The 15342-nt window shown below is 39.8% G+C and overlaps 1 protein-coding gene across 4 annotated transcripts in view; it reads left to right on the plus strand.

The window, feature by feature from the left end:
* Positions 1 to 15342, plus strand: part of P4HA2 (prolyl 4-hydroxylase subunit alpha 2) — a 1028898-nt gene that overhangs the window by 959433 nt on the left and 54123 nt on the right. For all 4 annotated transcript variants that reach the window (XM_044069194.1, XM_044069197.1, XM_044069193.1 and 1 more), the window contains one exon: positions 2902 to 2970. In XM_044069194.1, the coding sequence (XP_043925129.1) occupies positions 2902 to 2970 (69 nt within the window). The remainder of the gene's footprint in view (positions 1 to 2901; positions 2971 to 15342) is intronic.

Here is a 15342-nt window from a genome sequence, read left to right on the forward strand (position 1 = left end):
TCCGTAGCATATCGCCTACTCCGAGGTGATCTCTGCCTAACATACAAAGCTATGTCAAACCCAGAACTGTTGGACATGCTACACCTAAAGAAATCCCAATCCCTCCGAGCTACACGCTCTAGGCACCTAAATCTTGTCACCACAATAAACAGGACATGCTGGAGAGATAGAGTCCTGTCCCAGAGACTTCCCATACTCTGGAACAGGCTACCTATCTATGTCAAGCAAAGTTCTTCATTAGCACTCTTCAAGAAAAATCTTGATGAGTGGATGGGAAATAGGAAATACACCCCGGGGATCACTTCTGTGTCTGCTCGACAGTGCCACAGGAAAATAACTTTCTTGGGTGGAGTAAGCTAGGGAACCTTGTTGGCTAGGCTTACGTAGGCCCTTGGGCCGATAGCCTAGTACCTACCTATGAATGAATGAGAAAACTGGAAGATGCCAGTGTTCTTCACTGCCTTTTTAAAATTGTCTTTGTTCTTTTACTTTGAAAAACAGTCTGATTATAGATCCAATATACTTGTTCAGTATCACGTTTGCTGATGGTCATTCTTCTCTTAATAAAAGCAAGGTATCCATTTATACAGAATAACCTCTGACTTTTACCTTTTCTTAACTCATTAACCCCGAGTACCTTCTCATGGCGCCTCTGTGTTTAACACCGAGTGCGCCATGAGAAGATACTGATTGCAAGCTGCCCCGAGTGCCTTCCACAAGCGTGAGGAAACTGAATTGCAGATATAGTTGAGCTTAATAACATGCTGAAATCGTAACTGAACTTGTAGTTTATCTTATCCAGTTACGATTCAGCGTGTTTTTACATTAAGCTACATAAAACTTTTACTTGAAAATTCGCTTCTAAAGTAGTTGATAAAGCAAGTGGTGGCAGCCAATCGGATTCTTGCAATCCAAGTCACCACTTACATCTCCACCCCCAACGCATCAATGTGTATATTTTGGTAAATAACTTTGCAAGGGAGCATCTGAATGTGCTAAGTAATACCTCATTTTGAAAAGATTATTTATAGTTCTAACATGGTAAAAGAACGGTACCTGTATGCTGTACTCATAGGCAGATATCAAAGTTTGTTTCCGACGTAGGTTATGGAAATTATGATTTTTTTCATATTTTGGTAAATAACTTTGCAAGGGAGCATCTGAATGTGCCAAGTAATATCTCATTTTGAAGACAGTATTGCTGGTTCTAATATGGTAAAAGAATTGTGCCAGTATGTTTGACACGTGCAGATATCAAAGTTTGTTTTGGACTTAGGTTATTAAAATTATGATTTTTTTTTCATATTTTGGTAAATAACTTTGCAAGGGAGCATCTGAATGTGCTAAGTAATACCTCATTTTGAAAAGATTATTTATAGTTCTAACATGGTAAAAGAATGGTACCTGTATGTTGTACTCATAGGCAGATATCAAAGTTTGTTTCCGACTTAGGTTATGCAAATTATGATTTTTTTCATATTTTGGTAAATAACTTTGCAAGGGAGCACCACATTGTGTGAAGTAATGCATCATTTTGAAGACAGTGTTACTCCTTACAACATGGTAAAAGAACTGTGTCTAGGCACTGTACACACGTACCGATATCACAGTTTGTTTAGTCTTGTACGAATATGAAAATTATACATTTACAATACTCATTATTATGCCCATATCTTTGCGAGGGAGCATGGTAATCGCACAAATGATGCGTCATTTTGAAGCTGACATTCAGATGCACAACTTTTACGCTGATATGTAGGCTCTGTCTGTTACAGGTGATGAGATATGTTTTGTTTATTTATCAATTATGAGAAAAATATATACTAATCATATTTCTGTGAATATCTCATGAAAGGAGCATCACACAGCTATGGTTAAAGTATCATTTTAAAGCTGACATTCATACTAACAAATTAAATTCAAATTGTATGGGTCTGCATGGTACATAGACCAATATATTGTGCTTTGCTTTTCCAAAAAGTTAAAAATATTGCACAATATCAGCATTCCTTGCCAAATATTTAATTATGACTTTGATATGCACTATCAATATTTACACTGTTGGAAAGGTCAGTGTCTGCTGAACAACTTTCGCATTTACATTTTTAGTGTAGCTGTTATAGTTAAAGAGTTATGAGCATTTGTTTTCTGTATAGTATTACAAATGGATTTTCTGAAAATGAGCTCAGGCTGCACTGTTGTTCCTATGGTGGAATTAAGCAGGTAGCTTTTCATGAGCTGCTCTGGAGTGAATGAATTAAGATGGCATTTTCTGGCAGTAAATTGCATTCTACATGCAAACTCCAAAAATAATTTATAACAACTGCCATTACTTTTTCTTTTCTCTGTCTCAGTAGTCAAATCTTCACTATCCTAAAAGGAAAAGTTTAAGTGACTTAAAGTGAGACGTCATTATTTGGCTGTGTGTCATCAGAAGCATTTGGACAGCAGTGTATTGTACTGTATTCTCCTTCTTAACCTAAAATTACTTCAAAACCCACATCTGGCCCTGATTATCTGTAAGTACTTTTCAGTGCTTTTCTGGACCAGACTGCAGCATATTTTTGGCAACTGACTTTGACTCTAGAATGGAGATTTTTTTCAGTAAATATTGAAGACTACCAGAAAAAAATTGTAGATTATTAACATTTTAGTGCACTCCCCTCTTTACCATTGTTGGTAATTATATAGTTTAGGTGTATTTGAGTGCAGGACTATTCTGAGTTTACCATGCTCTGTGCCATGTACATTTTTTGTTTAAACACTTCATTGTGTTGGTTAGCCTAATTCTGAACTGTAATGTAGAAGATGTCACTGTTACTGCCGCATAATTTTTGATGACATTTTGCTTCTTGTAATTGAACATGTAGTCTTATTGTGAATAAATTCTCTTCCTCGCAGATGAGTGATGTTCCAGCAGGAGGTGCAACAGTTTTTCCAGATTTTGGTGCAGCTATATGGCCCAAGAAGGTATTTTTTTGTTTTTTTCTCATTTTCGCACAGATCACATGAAGTATTTAAAATAATTTGTCACAGAATCTTGTTCATAGACAGCATAGTTGTAAACCTAGCAAGACTTTATTGCTGATATACATGAAGAGTCTTCACCTCTCTAAATTTCTTTAAAACCTCTTTCTGCTAAGTGTAAGTCTGTTTGAGAAGTACTTTCAAGATGATACTTTGAGGGATCCTCCGCAGTGGGTAAAGTACTTGATGTGTCTTTCTTGTGGCTTTTCGTATGGCTGTTCTTAAAAGTGGATACTGCTGTTTTTAGGAAAGTCCCTTTTGACCCACCCATGCTGTCACAGTGCAGGGGTTGACGGTTTGCTCCCCAAGATCCCCAGTTCTGTGCAGTGGGTAAAGTATTTGATATATCCTTCTTCTACCTTTTCATGTGGAGTGCGTACTGCTGTTTTTGGGGAAGTCACACTTCCTTTGGCTCACTCACACTGTCACAGTGCGCAGGGGTTGGTAGTTTGCTATCCAAGATCGCCAGTTCTTCAACCATCTGGTTCACTTTGTATTTTATTTCAACCTTTATCATTCGAAAATACTTTCTATCAGTGTTTACAAAGTACAGATTTTTCAAAGTTTACCCATAGCCGAAAGATCACAGACCAGGATCAGAAAACTGCTGCTTTGTTTGCCTGGGAAAAGAACATGATGTCAGTGACTGTTGCAAATGCCAGTATTTTAGACTTGTAACTTACTCATATTGAAGAAAGATGCTGCAGTCCTTCATTAGGTCTTAGTGCTTACCAGTTGTAGAAGAGGCTTTGTATGTAGACTACATAAAGGGATTGTCTGAAGATCCAAAGGTAGAGCACAGAAGTTAAGTGGCATGCATTTCAGGTTAAGTTCAGAGTTGATTGTCCTGAATTTAGATGTGAGGCAGCCTTTCGAACACCAGGCCGCCATTGTTTGTAAAAAGGTTGTAGTCATACATTTCATTTACAGGTTGGTGTAAGATCAAATAAAGGGATGTGTCCCTTCAGTGACTTCATCTATCCGTAAGTTCCTGCATCATGTTTTGGGAATTAAACTGTGACCTGACAGTTGATTTTTTTTCTCCATTGTTGATCAGTAAGGATTGAAATAACTCACACATCCTGTTGTGCTCATTTTGGGATTTATTTTCAGTTGAGGTACTTTCTGTACAGAGTCTGCATGTTCTGTCTGTGTTTGCATGTGTTTCCTCTGGGTGTTCCAGTTTTTTTCATATTCCAACAACATGTAGTTGGTGGATTTTGGACACTAAACTGTTCTTAAGTGTAAGTGCATAAATATATGCATGTGTGATATGGAAGAAAGTCCTGGCAGCCTACTTCCATTTCTCCCTTTGCTTTGCGAACTCATCTAATAATGGCATCTTTCTACAGGGTCACTCTATGAGTTAGCTGTGATTCATGAGAGAAAGAAAGAAAGAGAAATTCCCCATCCTCACAGTGTAGTTCTGGTAGTCTTTTCAGCATGTTGTTGAATGTGGCTAAGGACTGGGGGTGGTGTACTGGTTAAGGTGTATAGCTCACAGATACAAGGTACAGGGTTTGATTCTCCCCTTTGTAAAGGAAATTAGCTAGCCTTAAAATGGCCCACAAGGGCAGCTAGCCTAGTACTTCACTATGAACTCTGAAACTGTGAACTGGTAAGTACAAATGTTAGATGCTGCCACAGCAGTGGGGCCTGCACCATCCTTTCATTCCCTGTCTCTCTGAATAGTACACACCTTCCTGCTGCACATTTAGAAAACATCATAATCATTGTTGGTAGCCATATTGGCTTTTTCTGCTGCTCCAGCATTTCATAAGAAGAGGTACAGGAGTTGGTCTGTCGGCATTACTGAAGGAAACCTTTTCTGCATGAGTTGCTGCCTTTTCAAATTTTAAGCATTTGAAGTTGCCATAGTAGGGTCCATGAGATGCAATGAATTTAATTATCATTTTAGGTCCCTTTTTTACAACTCCTACTTAGGAGAAACCCTCAGGATCTTAAATTTACTGTTGAGTACACTGCTGTCCGTTGTTACTCACCATGGAAGCATTTCAACACTCCTCTTCAAAAGAAGTAATAGGAGTCTTGGATTATTAGTCCCTTGGATCTTGGAGTTAGAGTACTGTATTTTCTTCATGAAAACACACAGATTTAGGTCCTCCATCAGTTAAGAAGGTAAATTCTGCTACCATTGTGTGAACATCTGTTTTCACCATCTATCCAAGAGTAGTTTACTGTTATGTCCATTAAAACTTGGAGGAAGTCTAGTTCTTGGTGAATATTCTAGACAGAGGAGCGAAAGTTGTTTAAGTGATGAAACATGTATTGCTTTGTCACTTTAAATATCTTCTATGTGTCTTTTCAAGACTTCAGAAGTTGAGCATGCAGTAAAAAAAAATGGTCAGCCCTTCTTGACTTGAGAAGAGCATTAGACTGTAGAAAAGGCAGGAAGAATTTCAGTATATATTAATCTGTCTCTCCCTTTCTCTCTCTCTGATTTAAGAAAAAAAGAGGGGCATTGGAGTGAGTCATGAAGTGAAAGTAGAAGTCTACCCAATGTCGTCTTAATTTAAATATTAATAGTACTGACATAGAAGATGCTGTTAACTTTCCTTCTCCACATTCCCCTCTTTGTATTGACTTGGCTTTCAACAGACACCCATTGGACGAGCCAATCTTACTGATGGGATTCTATAATTAGGAACAAAAGAAACCTGCTACAGATTATTTATATGTCTAGATGTTTTTTTTTAGATCCATGCCACTTGTCGCTCGTCTGGGCACGATAAAACAGACGAACATCTGTGGGTTCTGTTCAAGCAGTTTTATTATGTGCAAACACTTCAGGATTGAGGCTTAATAACTTAACTTAGATAAACTTGTAAACAGACTAGCTATCACACTCATAGGTGCTCATACTCTGGCTGCACTCTTAAAATGGCACTGAAGCCAGCATGTGCTTGGTATTTATATGCACATGCCGTCCTTAGAAACTCTTCTTAAAGGTACAACACGCACAGTATTCTACATCCTCCCTCTTTGAGAAAAGGGTTGTGCATTATTGACAACATTAATTGACATGCAATTGATAGAAAATAATTATTTGAAATGCAATTTTATAGAACTAAATACATATAGACAATTATGTCCAGGTTGCTGTGTATTTCACACTAGGTCTGGAAACACGACTAAATCCTATGACATAGAAATTAGAACTAAGGCTGGCAACTGGGATTGTCTCTGCTGAATGTACAACTTTGGGGAGATCAGGAACATCATCGGAAATGGAAGTAGTAGTTAAGAAATGTTTTGCAATAGGAACATTGTCTGGATTGCTCTGAGATCTACAGTCTGTATCACAGGAACAATCCTGCGATATCAATTCTGATACAGGAAGAAGATGTCTGCGGTTTCTCCTGTACGCTGTACAACTCCAAAACGACAACAAACCAGGAAAAAACGTGAGCCAGATGAACGATCCACCAGAATGCTAAAATAATTAGAAATCCACTTCACAACACGTAAATACGATCAACCACTGAAAAGTTTATTTTAAGCAACAGAACAATCCTGTTTTTCGTCAGCGACACTTCGCCGTCAGAAGTTAGAATTTAAAATAACGTCCACTTCCTAGAGTGATTTAAATACAAAAATATGACATCAACACTAAAACTTTGCATACCATGAACATTTAAAATCACCTTATAAATTAACTTTAAACATTGCTCCTATTATACTTTCACTAAAATATCTTAACAATTATAAAAATAATAATATTTTAATTAAAACAAAAGGTTAACTAACCAGCATTTGTCTCTAAAAACATTTTAAACAAGCATTTTAAACATTGTAAACGGCTGACACAGTGCGAATATATGCTCATCCAACCATAGTAATACCAACAACTCTGAAGAAATACAAAAATTCTAAAAATATATATGTGTGTGTGAGTGTATATATATATATATATATATATATATATATGTATGGGTCTATCTGACTTGGTCGACATTTCATTTAGTCGACAATTCATTTAGTCGACATTTCATATAATCGACAAGCTTTTGCCCCCTCCCCCAAAATCGTGCGACCCTGGAGTTAGAATATATATTTAGGGGGGGGGTGGGGGGCACAGCCCCCCACTTGGGGGGTGTGGGGGGCGAAGCCCCCCACTTAAAAAGCTTGTCGATTATATGAAATGTCGACTAAATGAATTGTCGACTAAATGAAATGTCGACCAAGTCAGATAGACCCATATATATATATATATAACCTCCTAACTCATAGGCCATCAACAAGCACTAACTAAAAGCTACCTTAAGAAATAAAAATCAATCCAAGCTGACCAACTCACTTAAATACATAACTGATCGATGCCATCAAAATTAACTAAAAAATACTAATAATACATCATAATTGTAAATTATTATGAAGGATTACGATTCACACTGTCTGGTAACGTCTACCTTTTTAAACTCCTCAATTTCAGCATGCTAGCAATGGACAACATACTGTTTAAACCTGGAAAATGGTAGGCATCCAATTGTAGCTGCCATACCAATTCCTTGAGTTTAAGCAACAAAGATTCAGGGCCCCCCCCCCCCTATTGTTTGAAACCAACTGGTCGATGACTTTAAAGTTAAATTCATGCTCTGGACATTCGTTAATGTGTTTGGCCAGGGCATTGTCCAATTTTCCCCTCCTGATGGCATACAAATGTTCATAAAGGCGCTCCTGCAATCTCCGGTCCGTTTTCCCTATATAAAAAAACGGACATGTAGTGCACTTGGCTAAGTACACCACATGGGAACTTTGGCAGTTAAATCTCCCCCGATGTAAAACTAAGTCTCTAATCATAAAGGAGGTACCCGCTTGTATATACCGGCAGTATTTGCACATACTGCATTTGAACATCCCTGATCTAGCATTGAACGGCTGGGTGCCCATTTCTAAAATCTTCTTAAGATTCAAGCCTCTCCTGAAAACAACTTTAGGTAATTGGCCAAACTGGGAAGAGATCTGGTTATCTGACACAAGAAAGCTCCAATTCTTCTTAATGATGGACACAATTTCACCCGCATCGACATTATAAGAAGTGATGAAACTACAGGAAAAAAGGCTGTCAACCTGGGCTTTAGGATAAGCCAGGCATAATTCTGAATTGTCATTACTTAATATAGGGAGATAAAACCCATTTTCTCTCTTCAAACGAACCTCGTTGCATAATTCCGCCACCAAGCAATGTGGGTAATCCTTATTCAGGAAAAGATCATAGACATTCATCCAAAAAATCACCATCTCGTGATACCATCCTGGCCGCTCTCACCAACTGGCTGCTCTCACCAACTGGCCCTTCACTATTGATCACTTCTGGTGAAGTGGATGGTTACTGTTAAAATGCAAATAAGAATTAGAGAATGTAGTTTTTCGGTGGATTTTAGCTAGGTAGCAACCCTGGAGTATATTCTTATACAAATCCACATCAAGGTAAGCTATCCTCTCGTCAGAGGAATTCGAGGTAAATTTGAGGAATTCAGTAGAGCTGTTAAAGCTTGTAACTAAAGATTCTGCCAATTCATCATTGCCCTTCAAGGTGGTAAAAATGTCGTCCAAAAATCGGGTATATAAGAGAGCTTTTTCTTGGATTATAGAATTAGAGAACACAAACTCTTTCTCTCAAAAAGCCATCACCAAATTGGCGACACTGGCCCCGCAAGGGGACCCCATAGGCACCCCAACCAATTGTTGATACCATCGGTTGTTGAAGGAGAAGAAATTACATGTCAAAACGATATCCAACAATTCTCTAATCATCAAAATTTCATTAGCTGGAGCTTGCTTGGACAACATTATTGCTTGAATTCATTCCACCGCCACATCATGTGGGATAGAAGAATATAAATCTACCACATCGATGGTTAAAAAAAGACTTTCAACACTGAATGTAATTTGACCCACCCTAGCCAAAAATTACCAGGAATCCTTACATATGTGGGCCTCACTGGATACATACTTCTTCAATATTGTATCAACAACTTTTGCCACTGCATATGTAATACTTCCCCTTGCGCTAACCAATTGGCGCATAGGTGGGTTTTGGATACATTTATGAATCTTCAGATTCCCAAAGAGTACTGGTATTCTGGGGTTCGGGATAGAAATGTAATTGAAAACATCCACGTCAATAACCCCATTAATAAACAAGTCCTCAAAATAAGACTTCACTCGAGTTATGTTGATATTCAACTCGTTTCTTGAGACTTCTTTATAAGCCTTGGATTCCAAAATGGATACCATTCGATTGATGTAATCGTCTCCCTCCATGACCACCAGGCCGCCACCTTTGTCCGGTTGCATAACCCGAACTGAGGAATAATGTAATAAGTCCAAATGGTCTTTTTCCTCCTTGCTGATGTTGAAAGGCACTGGTCGGTTGGAATGGAGTAAAAAATGAATGTCCAAGTCACATAGCTGCTCAAAAAGGCTTAAGGACGGATGCAAAGGTGGGTTTAAAGTACTAGAAATGTGGAACGGATTATTCAAAATCCTCTGTTCCCCCATTAATAACTGTAAATTGAGTTTTCTCACAAAGAGTTTTAAATCAATGATGGTGTTGGCCAAATGTGCCCTCTGTGAAGGCACAAAGGATGACCCCTTAGCCAAGAGGTCCACTAAAGGTTGGGGGAAAGAAAAACTTGAATAATTGAAAATTTTAAAATCCTTTCCTGTATTAAAAACTATCTCCATTGGGGTATGACTGATGGTTGAAAGACTGTTCTCGAACCCATTCAGTTCCTCCTGTTCCTGGTTCTGTACCTGTTCTTCCTGCCTGGTGATTGTTGGGTTGGAGAGGCTGGGTTCCGAAAATGTAAACTCCCTGTACCTATAGAGAGTTTAGTAGGTGTACCCTGTGGACCTGCCCGATCACTCGCACTTGACTGATTCTGTGCAGCCGGGTTTCCATGGCTTACACCATCTTGATCTTGATGGGACAAATTGGATCTAGGCTGGTTTGTATCCATCCAATCTCCCCCAGCCATAGCTGGTGTCTTTAAGTAATTGCCTTGAGATTTGGGGGGTTTTGGATAAGCCACCCCTTCCTTGTATGCTTTAATGTCCCTCTGCAGCTTCTTAACTTTGTTGGTTGTGATCTTATTTAACTGTTGGTCAATGCTTGTAAAAATTCTATCGTTATCATACCTGTATCTTGAGAAATTGGAATCATTCCTGATCCCATCATCCAACTTAGATAATTCCTCTGTTAATGAATTAGCTGCTTCCTGGTAGTGCTTGCTGATTAAACTCAGAAGTTCAGCCCCATGTTTATCGAAAAGTGAGATGACTGCAACAGTGAAACATGAAGAACATAGTACAGTTATGTACAATTACCATAAATTTAGATGTTCGAGTGTATTCACTGTTGCAGTCCTGGTTTCCCACCCTCCAGCCTCCTTGTCTTTTTCTCCCTCTCTGTCTCTCTCTCTCTCTCCTTCTGTATCTCTATTACTCACCCTTTACAGGACTATTGGTATTTACTTTTTATTAGGTGGTGGTGTTTTTTTTTTCCACCATAACTTAGCTCCCTATTTGGGGAGCTGCTGACATTTGGGGCAAGAAAAACTGATGTAATGGCGTCGACTGCCTGTTTTTATACCCCTGACGACCTGACATCAGTCCTGGAGTGACAGCAACTGACACAGAAATACTAAGTCTCTGGTATTCCGGCCAACTGAGGGCTACCTGCAGGCAGATAACCCAAGTGTGATGACTGCAACAGTGAATACAGTTGAACATCTACATTTATGGTACGTGTACACAGGGTTGGGAGGGTGGCCTAATGGTTAAGGTGTTTGCCTTACAAACACAAGGTGCAAGGTTTGAATCTCACAAGGGATAATTGGCTAGGCTTAACATGGCTCGCAAGGGGAGTTAGCTTAGTACTAATCTATGAATCTATGTACTTTTTGACTTCTCTAGTAATTGTTTTGCACTCTGTACTGCATGTTCAGCAAGACCGTTTGACTGTGGGTATTCTAGACTAGTAGTAACATGTACAAAGTCCCATTCTTTTGCAAATTTGTGAAACTGGCTGGTAAATTTGGTACCATTGTCAGAGATAAGCTTCTGTGGACTCCCATGGACTGAGAAATGACGTTTCAACTTGGTGATTACAGCAGTGGACATTAGGTTAGGTAGTAAATCGATCTCAAACCAGAGTGAATAAGAGTTTACCAGCACTAAATAGTGCTGATTGTTCCACTCAAATATATCAGTGGCTATTTTTGACCAAGGTAGTTCAGGAACTTGACTTAGCTGAAGTTCTTTTCGCAAATGTGGTTTAGTACTATTGCATACTAAACAAGAAAAAAGTACTTTATTAATGTCTTTTGCTAGAGAAGGCCAAAATACTAGTCCTTTCAACCTTCTTTTGGTAGATTTGGAACCAGGGTGACCACGATGCAAAATCTGGATATATTCACGTTATAAGGAAGCAGGAATAAAAGTTTTAGGAACTTTGAAAATAATGCCATCTTCCATCAACATCTCATCTCTTTAAGAAAACAACTTTGCACTTCAGGCGGTATACTAGATTGCTTTATGGCCATCCAACATTATGAAGTGGTTGAGCTTTTGCAAAATTGGATCAGTCTTTGTATCATCTCTTAGCTGATCAAGTCTCGTGGTCGAAAAATTATGCACTTCCATGACATCAAAGTCAAAATTTTGTGCATTAAGCTGTTCCATTGTATTTCTGGGAAATTTGGATAAGGTATCAGCCAGATAAAGAAGTTTGCCTTTTGTATAGACCATTTTGAAGTTGTATATCTGCGGTGGTGGTGCTGCGGTAGCGTTGTTGCCTCACAGTAAGAGGTTGTCCTGTTCAATTCTCAGCTAGAGCGTCTTCTGTGTGGAGACATGCGTGAATGGGTGTACCTTCGTTGAAGGTTGTGCATTAGAGCTGGCAACTCGGCGTGTAAAAATCTACTGCCAATCATTAGCAGACCGGAGTTCCGCTGTGGTGACTCCTAACCGGGAAAAGCCGAAAGACACAACAGCAACAACATTTGCAATTTGAGCATCATTCTTTGTAATCTCACTGGAGCTGAATGCATAGACTTCTTTAAAACAGTGACTAGAGGTTGAAAATCAGTTTCAATCCGGATATCTCACCATGAATATCATCATGAAACTTTGAATATGCAAATACTATTGCCAAAAGTTCTTTCTCAATTTGAGCGTATTGCATTTCAGTTTGGGTAAGAGTTCTAGGTGCATAGGCTACTGGTCTGCCCTCTTGAAGAATAACTGCACCTAGACCAAATTTTGAAGCATCACAGGAAAGAGTTACTGGCTTATTGATACCTAACAGAACCAAGATGCTATCCTCCAAAAAAAGGAAGCCAATCTGGTGGTCTTCTGCCATAAACAAACTCTACAACAGAAGAAAGAAACTGTTGCAAGAAAGAATAAAATACCACAATTGGAGGAACTCCCTGGTCAGCCTCAGTAAGAAGCTGAGATCCCTCATAAAATCCTCCAAAGCTAGTTATGAAAACAAAATCGCCACTGATTCTAAAGACAGCCACAAAGCATTCTATAGCTATGTCAAGAGTCTCAATGGCAACACTCAGATCTGCTCTGAGTTACAGCACAATTACACTAAATATACAGAACCAACTGATATTACCAACATCCTGGCAGATAGGTTCAGTGCTAACTTTACCCCCCTCTCACCCCCTAAAGGGCCCATCTTTATAGCGGAAGAATGCAAAGTTCCTGTAATCACGGCTGCACAGGTAAAAACCTCACTCTCCAAAGCCAAGAACACAGCATCCATGGGACCTGACAACATCCCAGGCTGCCTTCTACACAAACTGCAGAATGAACTGGCACCCCACCTAAGTACCATGTTCAATCAAAGCCTTACCTCAGGCTTTGTGCCCATTGAATGGTGCACCGCGACGGTTGTCCCACTCCACAAAGGGGGGGGGGGCCACATCAGACCCTGGGAACTACTGCCCCATTAGCCTGACGAGCCTGGTCTGCAAGGCCATGGAACGTATCATCATGGAACTCATAAACAGACATTGGAGATCTCCAAACTCTGGACCCCACACAGTTCGGGTTTGTAAAAGGCAGATCATGTCTCCTAAACCTGATAGACTTCTTTGAAGTAGTCACCAAAGCCATAGATGAGGGTAAGGTGGTTCACACAGCCTATCTAGATCTCGCCAAGACATTTGACACCATCCCCCACTCTGGAATTATAGATAAACTCACTAAACTAGGTATAAATCCCTATGTCACAAGATGGGTCGCCAACTGGCTTACTGACGGAGTTCACACTGTGAAAGTAGCAGACTCCAAATCAGACTTCAGACCAGTGACAAGTGGTGTACCACAGGGTTCAGTCCTGGGTCCTCTCCTGTTTGGTATCTACTTCTCTGAAGTACAGGCTAACACAGAAGGTCTTTGGCTAACTAAATTCGCAGATGACTGCAAACTAGGAGCCGTAATCGAAACTCCTAACGATGTGGACATCCTACAAAAGGGCATCATTAAGACAGATGCCTGGTGTTAAAGCCATGGTCTCAAGCTCAATGCCAAAAAGTGCATTGTCATCTCCTTTGGTAAAAACTCTGTACCCATGGTCTACCACATAGGCGGTAGTCTACTTAACACCAAAAGTATGGTAAGAGACCTTGGGACACAGGTGGACAGTAGTCTCTTCTTTGATAATCGCATCGCCACAGTGGTCAGGAAATCCTTCTACGTAGCACACCTCATCACAAAAGGTTTCTCATCCAGAAAAAAGGAGGTCATTGTTCCCCTCTACTCTTCACTCATTAGACCCCTTATAGAGTACAATGCCCCTTTTGGTATGTACCTCACAAAACATCTACAACAACTGGAAAGGCTGCAAAAATACCTCACAAAGAGGATTACTGGCCTCAAACAGATGCCTTACGCAGACCAACTAAAAAAACTCCAGCTTTACTCCGTTGCTTATCGCCTACTCAGAGGCAATCTCTGCCTAACATACAAAGCTATGTCAAACCCAGAGCTGTTGGACATGCTCCACTTAAAGAAATCCCAATCCCTCCGAGCTGCATGCTCTAGGGACCTAAACCTTGTCACCACAATAAACAGAACATGCTGGAGGAATAGATTCCTGTCCCAGAGACTTCCCATACTCTGGAACAGACTACCTATCTATGTCAAACAGAGCTCCGCATTAGCACTCTTCAAGAAGAATCTTGATGATTGGACGGGTAATAGGAAATTCACCCCAGGGATGACTTCTGTGGTTCTGCTTGACAGGGGCACAGGAAAATAATTTTCTTGGGTGGCGAAAGCCAGGGTACCTTTTTTGCTAGGCTTGTATAGGCCCTAGGGCCAATAGCCTAGTACCTACCTATGAACCTATAGTATCTTAATGTAAGTGGGGTGGCAATTTTATGTTTAAAATGTTCACATGCTCTCTGTTACTGTTCCTCCCAAGACCATGTGACATTTTTGCGCATCAGCTTACTCAAAGGTGCTGCTAACTCACTGAAGTCTGTTATAAACTTGACTAAATAGTTCACCATTCCAAGAAAATGTTGTAGAGCTTGAACATTGTCCGCTACTGGCATCTCTAGAGTGGCTGCTTGCTTGGATTGGTCTGCTCGCAAGCCAGAGCTAGTACACAACGAACCTGCATATGTAACTTATGGTAGTCTGAATTTGCATTTTAGAGGAATGAGCTTAAAGTTCAGTTCACATGCTCTGTCTAGAACTTTCCTAAGGTTTCTGTCATGCTCTGCTTCACCATTGCCTCGCAATAAATCATCTACTGTTATGGCACAAGGATAACCTGAAATAATTTGCTCCATTGCATGCTGAAAGCCACATTTGCATAATTTATTCCAAATGGCATCCTAAGGAATCTATCTTCCAAATGGGGTACTAAATTTAGTCAGTAGTGAAGATTTGCAGTCAAGCATCACTTGCCAAAATGAACGGTTTGCATCCAAAACCGAAAAAAACAGTATTCGGTATTAGGGCTGCAACCTCCTCAACTGTGCGCATAGGATGATGTGGTTTGTTCAAATCTCTTGGGTCAGTGCATATTCTGATTTCATCTGAGCCTTTTTTGTGGGCTGCTACCATGGACAACACCCATTTAGTAGGTTCTGTAACTGGACAAATTACACCTTGGTGCACCATTTTATCCAGCTGAGCTTTGACTTTATTCTGCATAGCTATTGGAATTTTTCTTCCTGGTCTTGACCACTGGAATCATCTTTGGGTCTAACTTTATAGAATACACAACTGTAAGTTTGCCTAACTTGTCATCGAAAACATCAG

This window comes from Protopterus annectens, chromosome 4.part0 (assembly GCF_019279795.1).
Source record: "Protopterus annectens isolate FY-2018-M chromosome 4.part0, PAN1.0, whole genome shotgun sequence".
Taxonomy (NCBI): Eukaryota; Metazoa; Chordata; order Ceratodontiformes; family Protopteridae; genus Protopterus; species Protopterus annectens.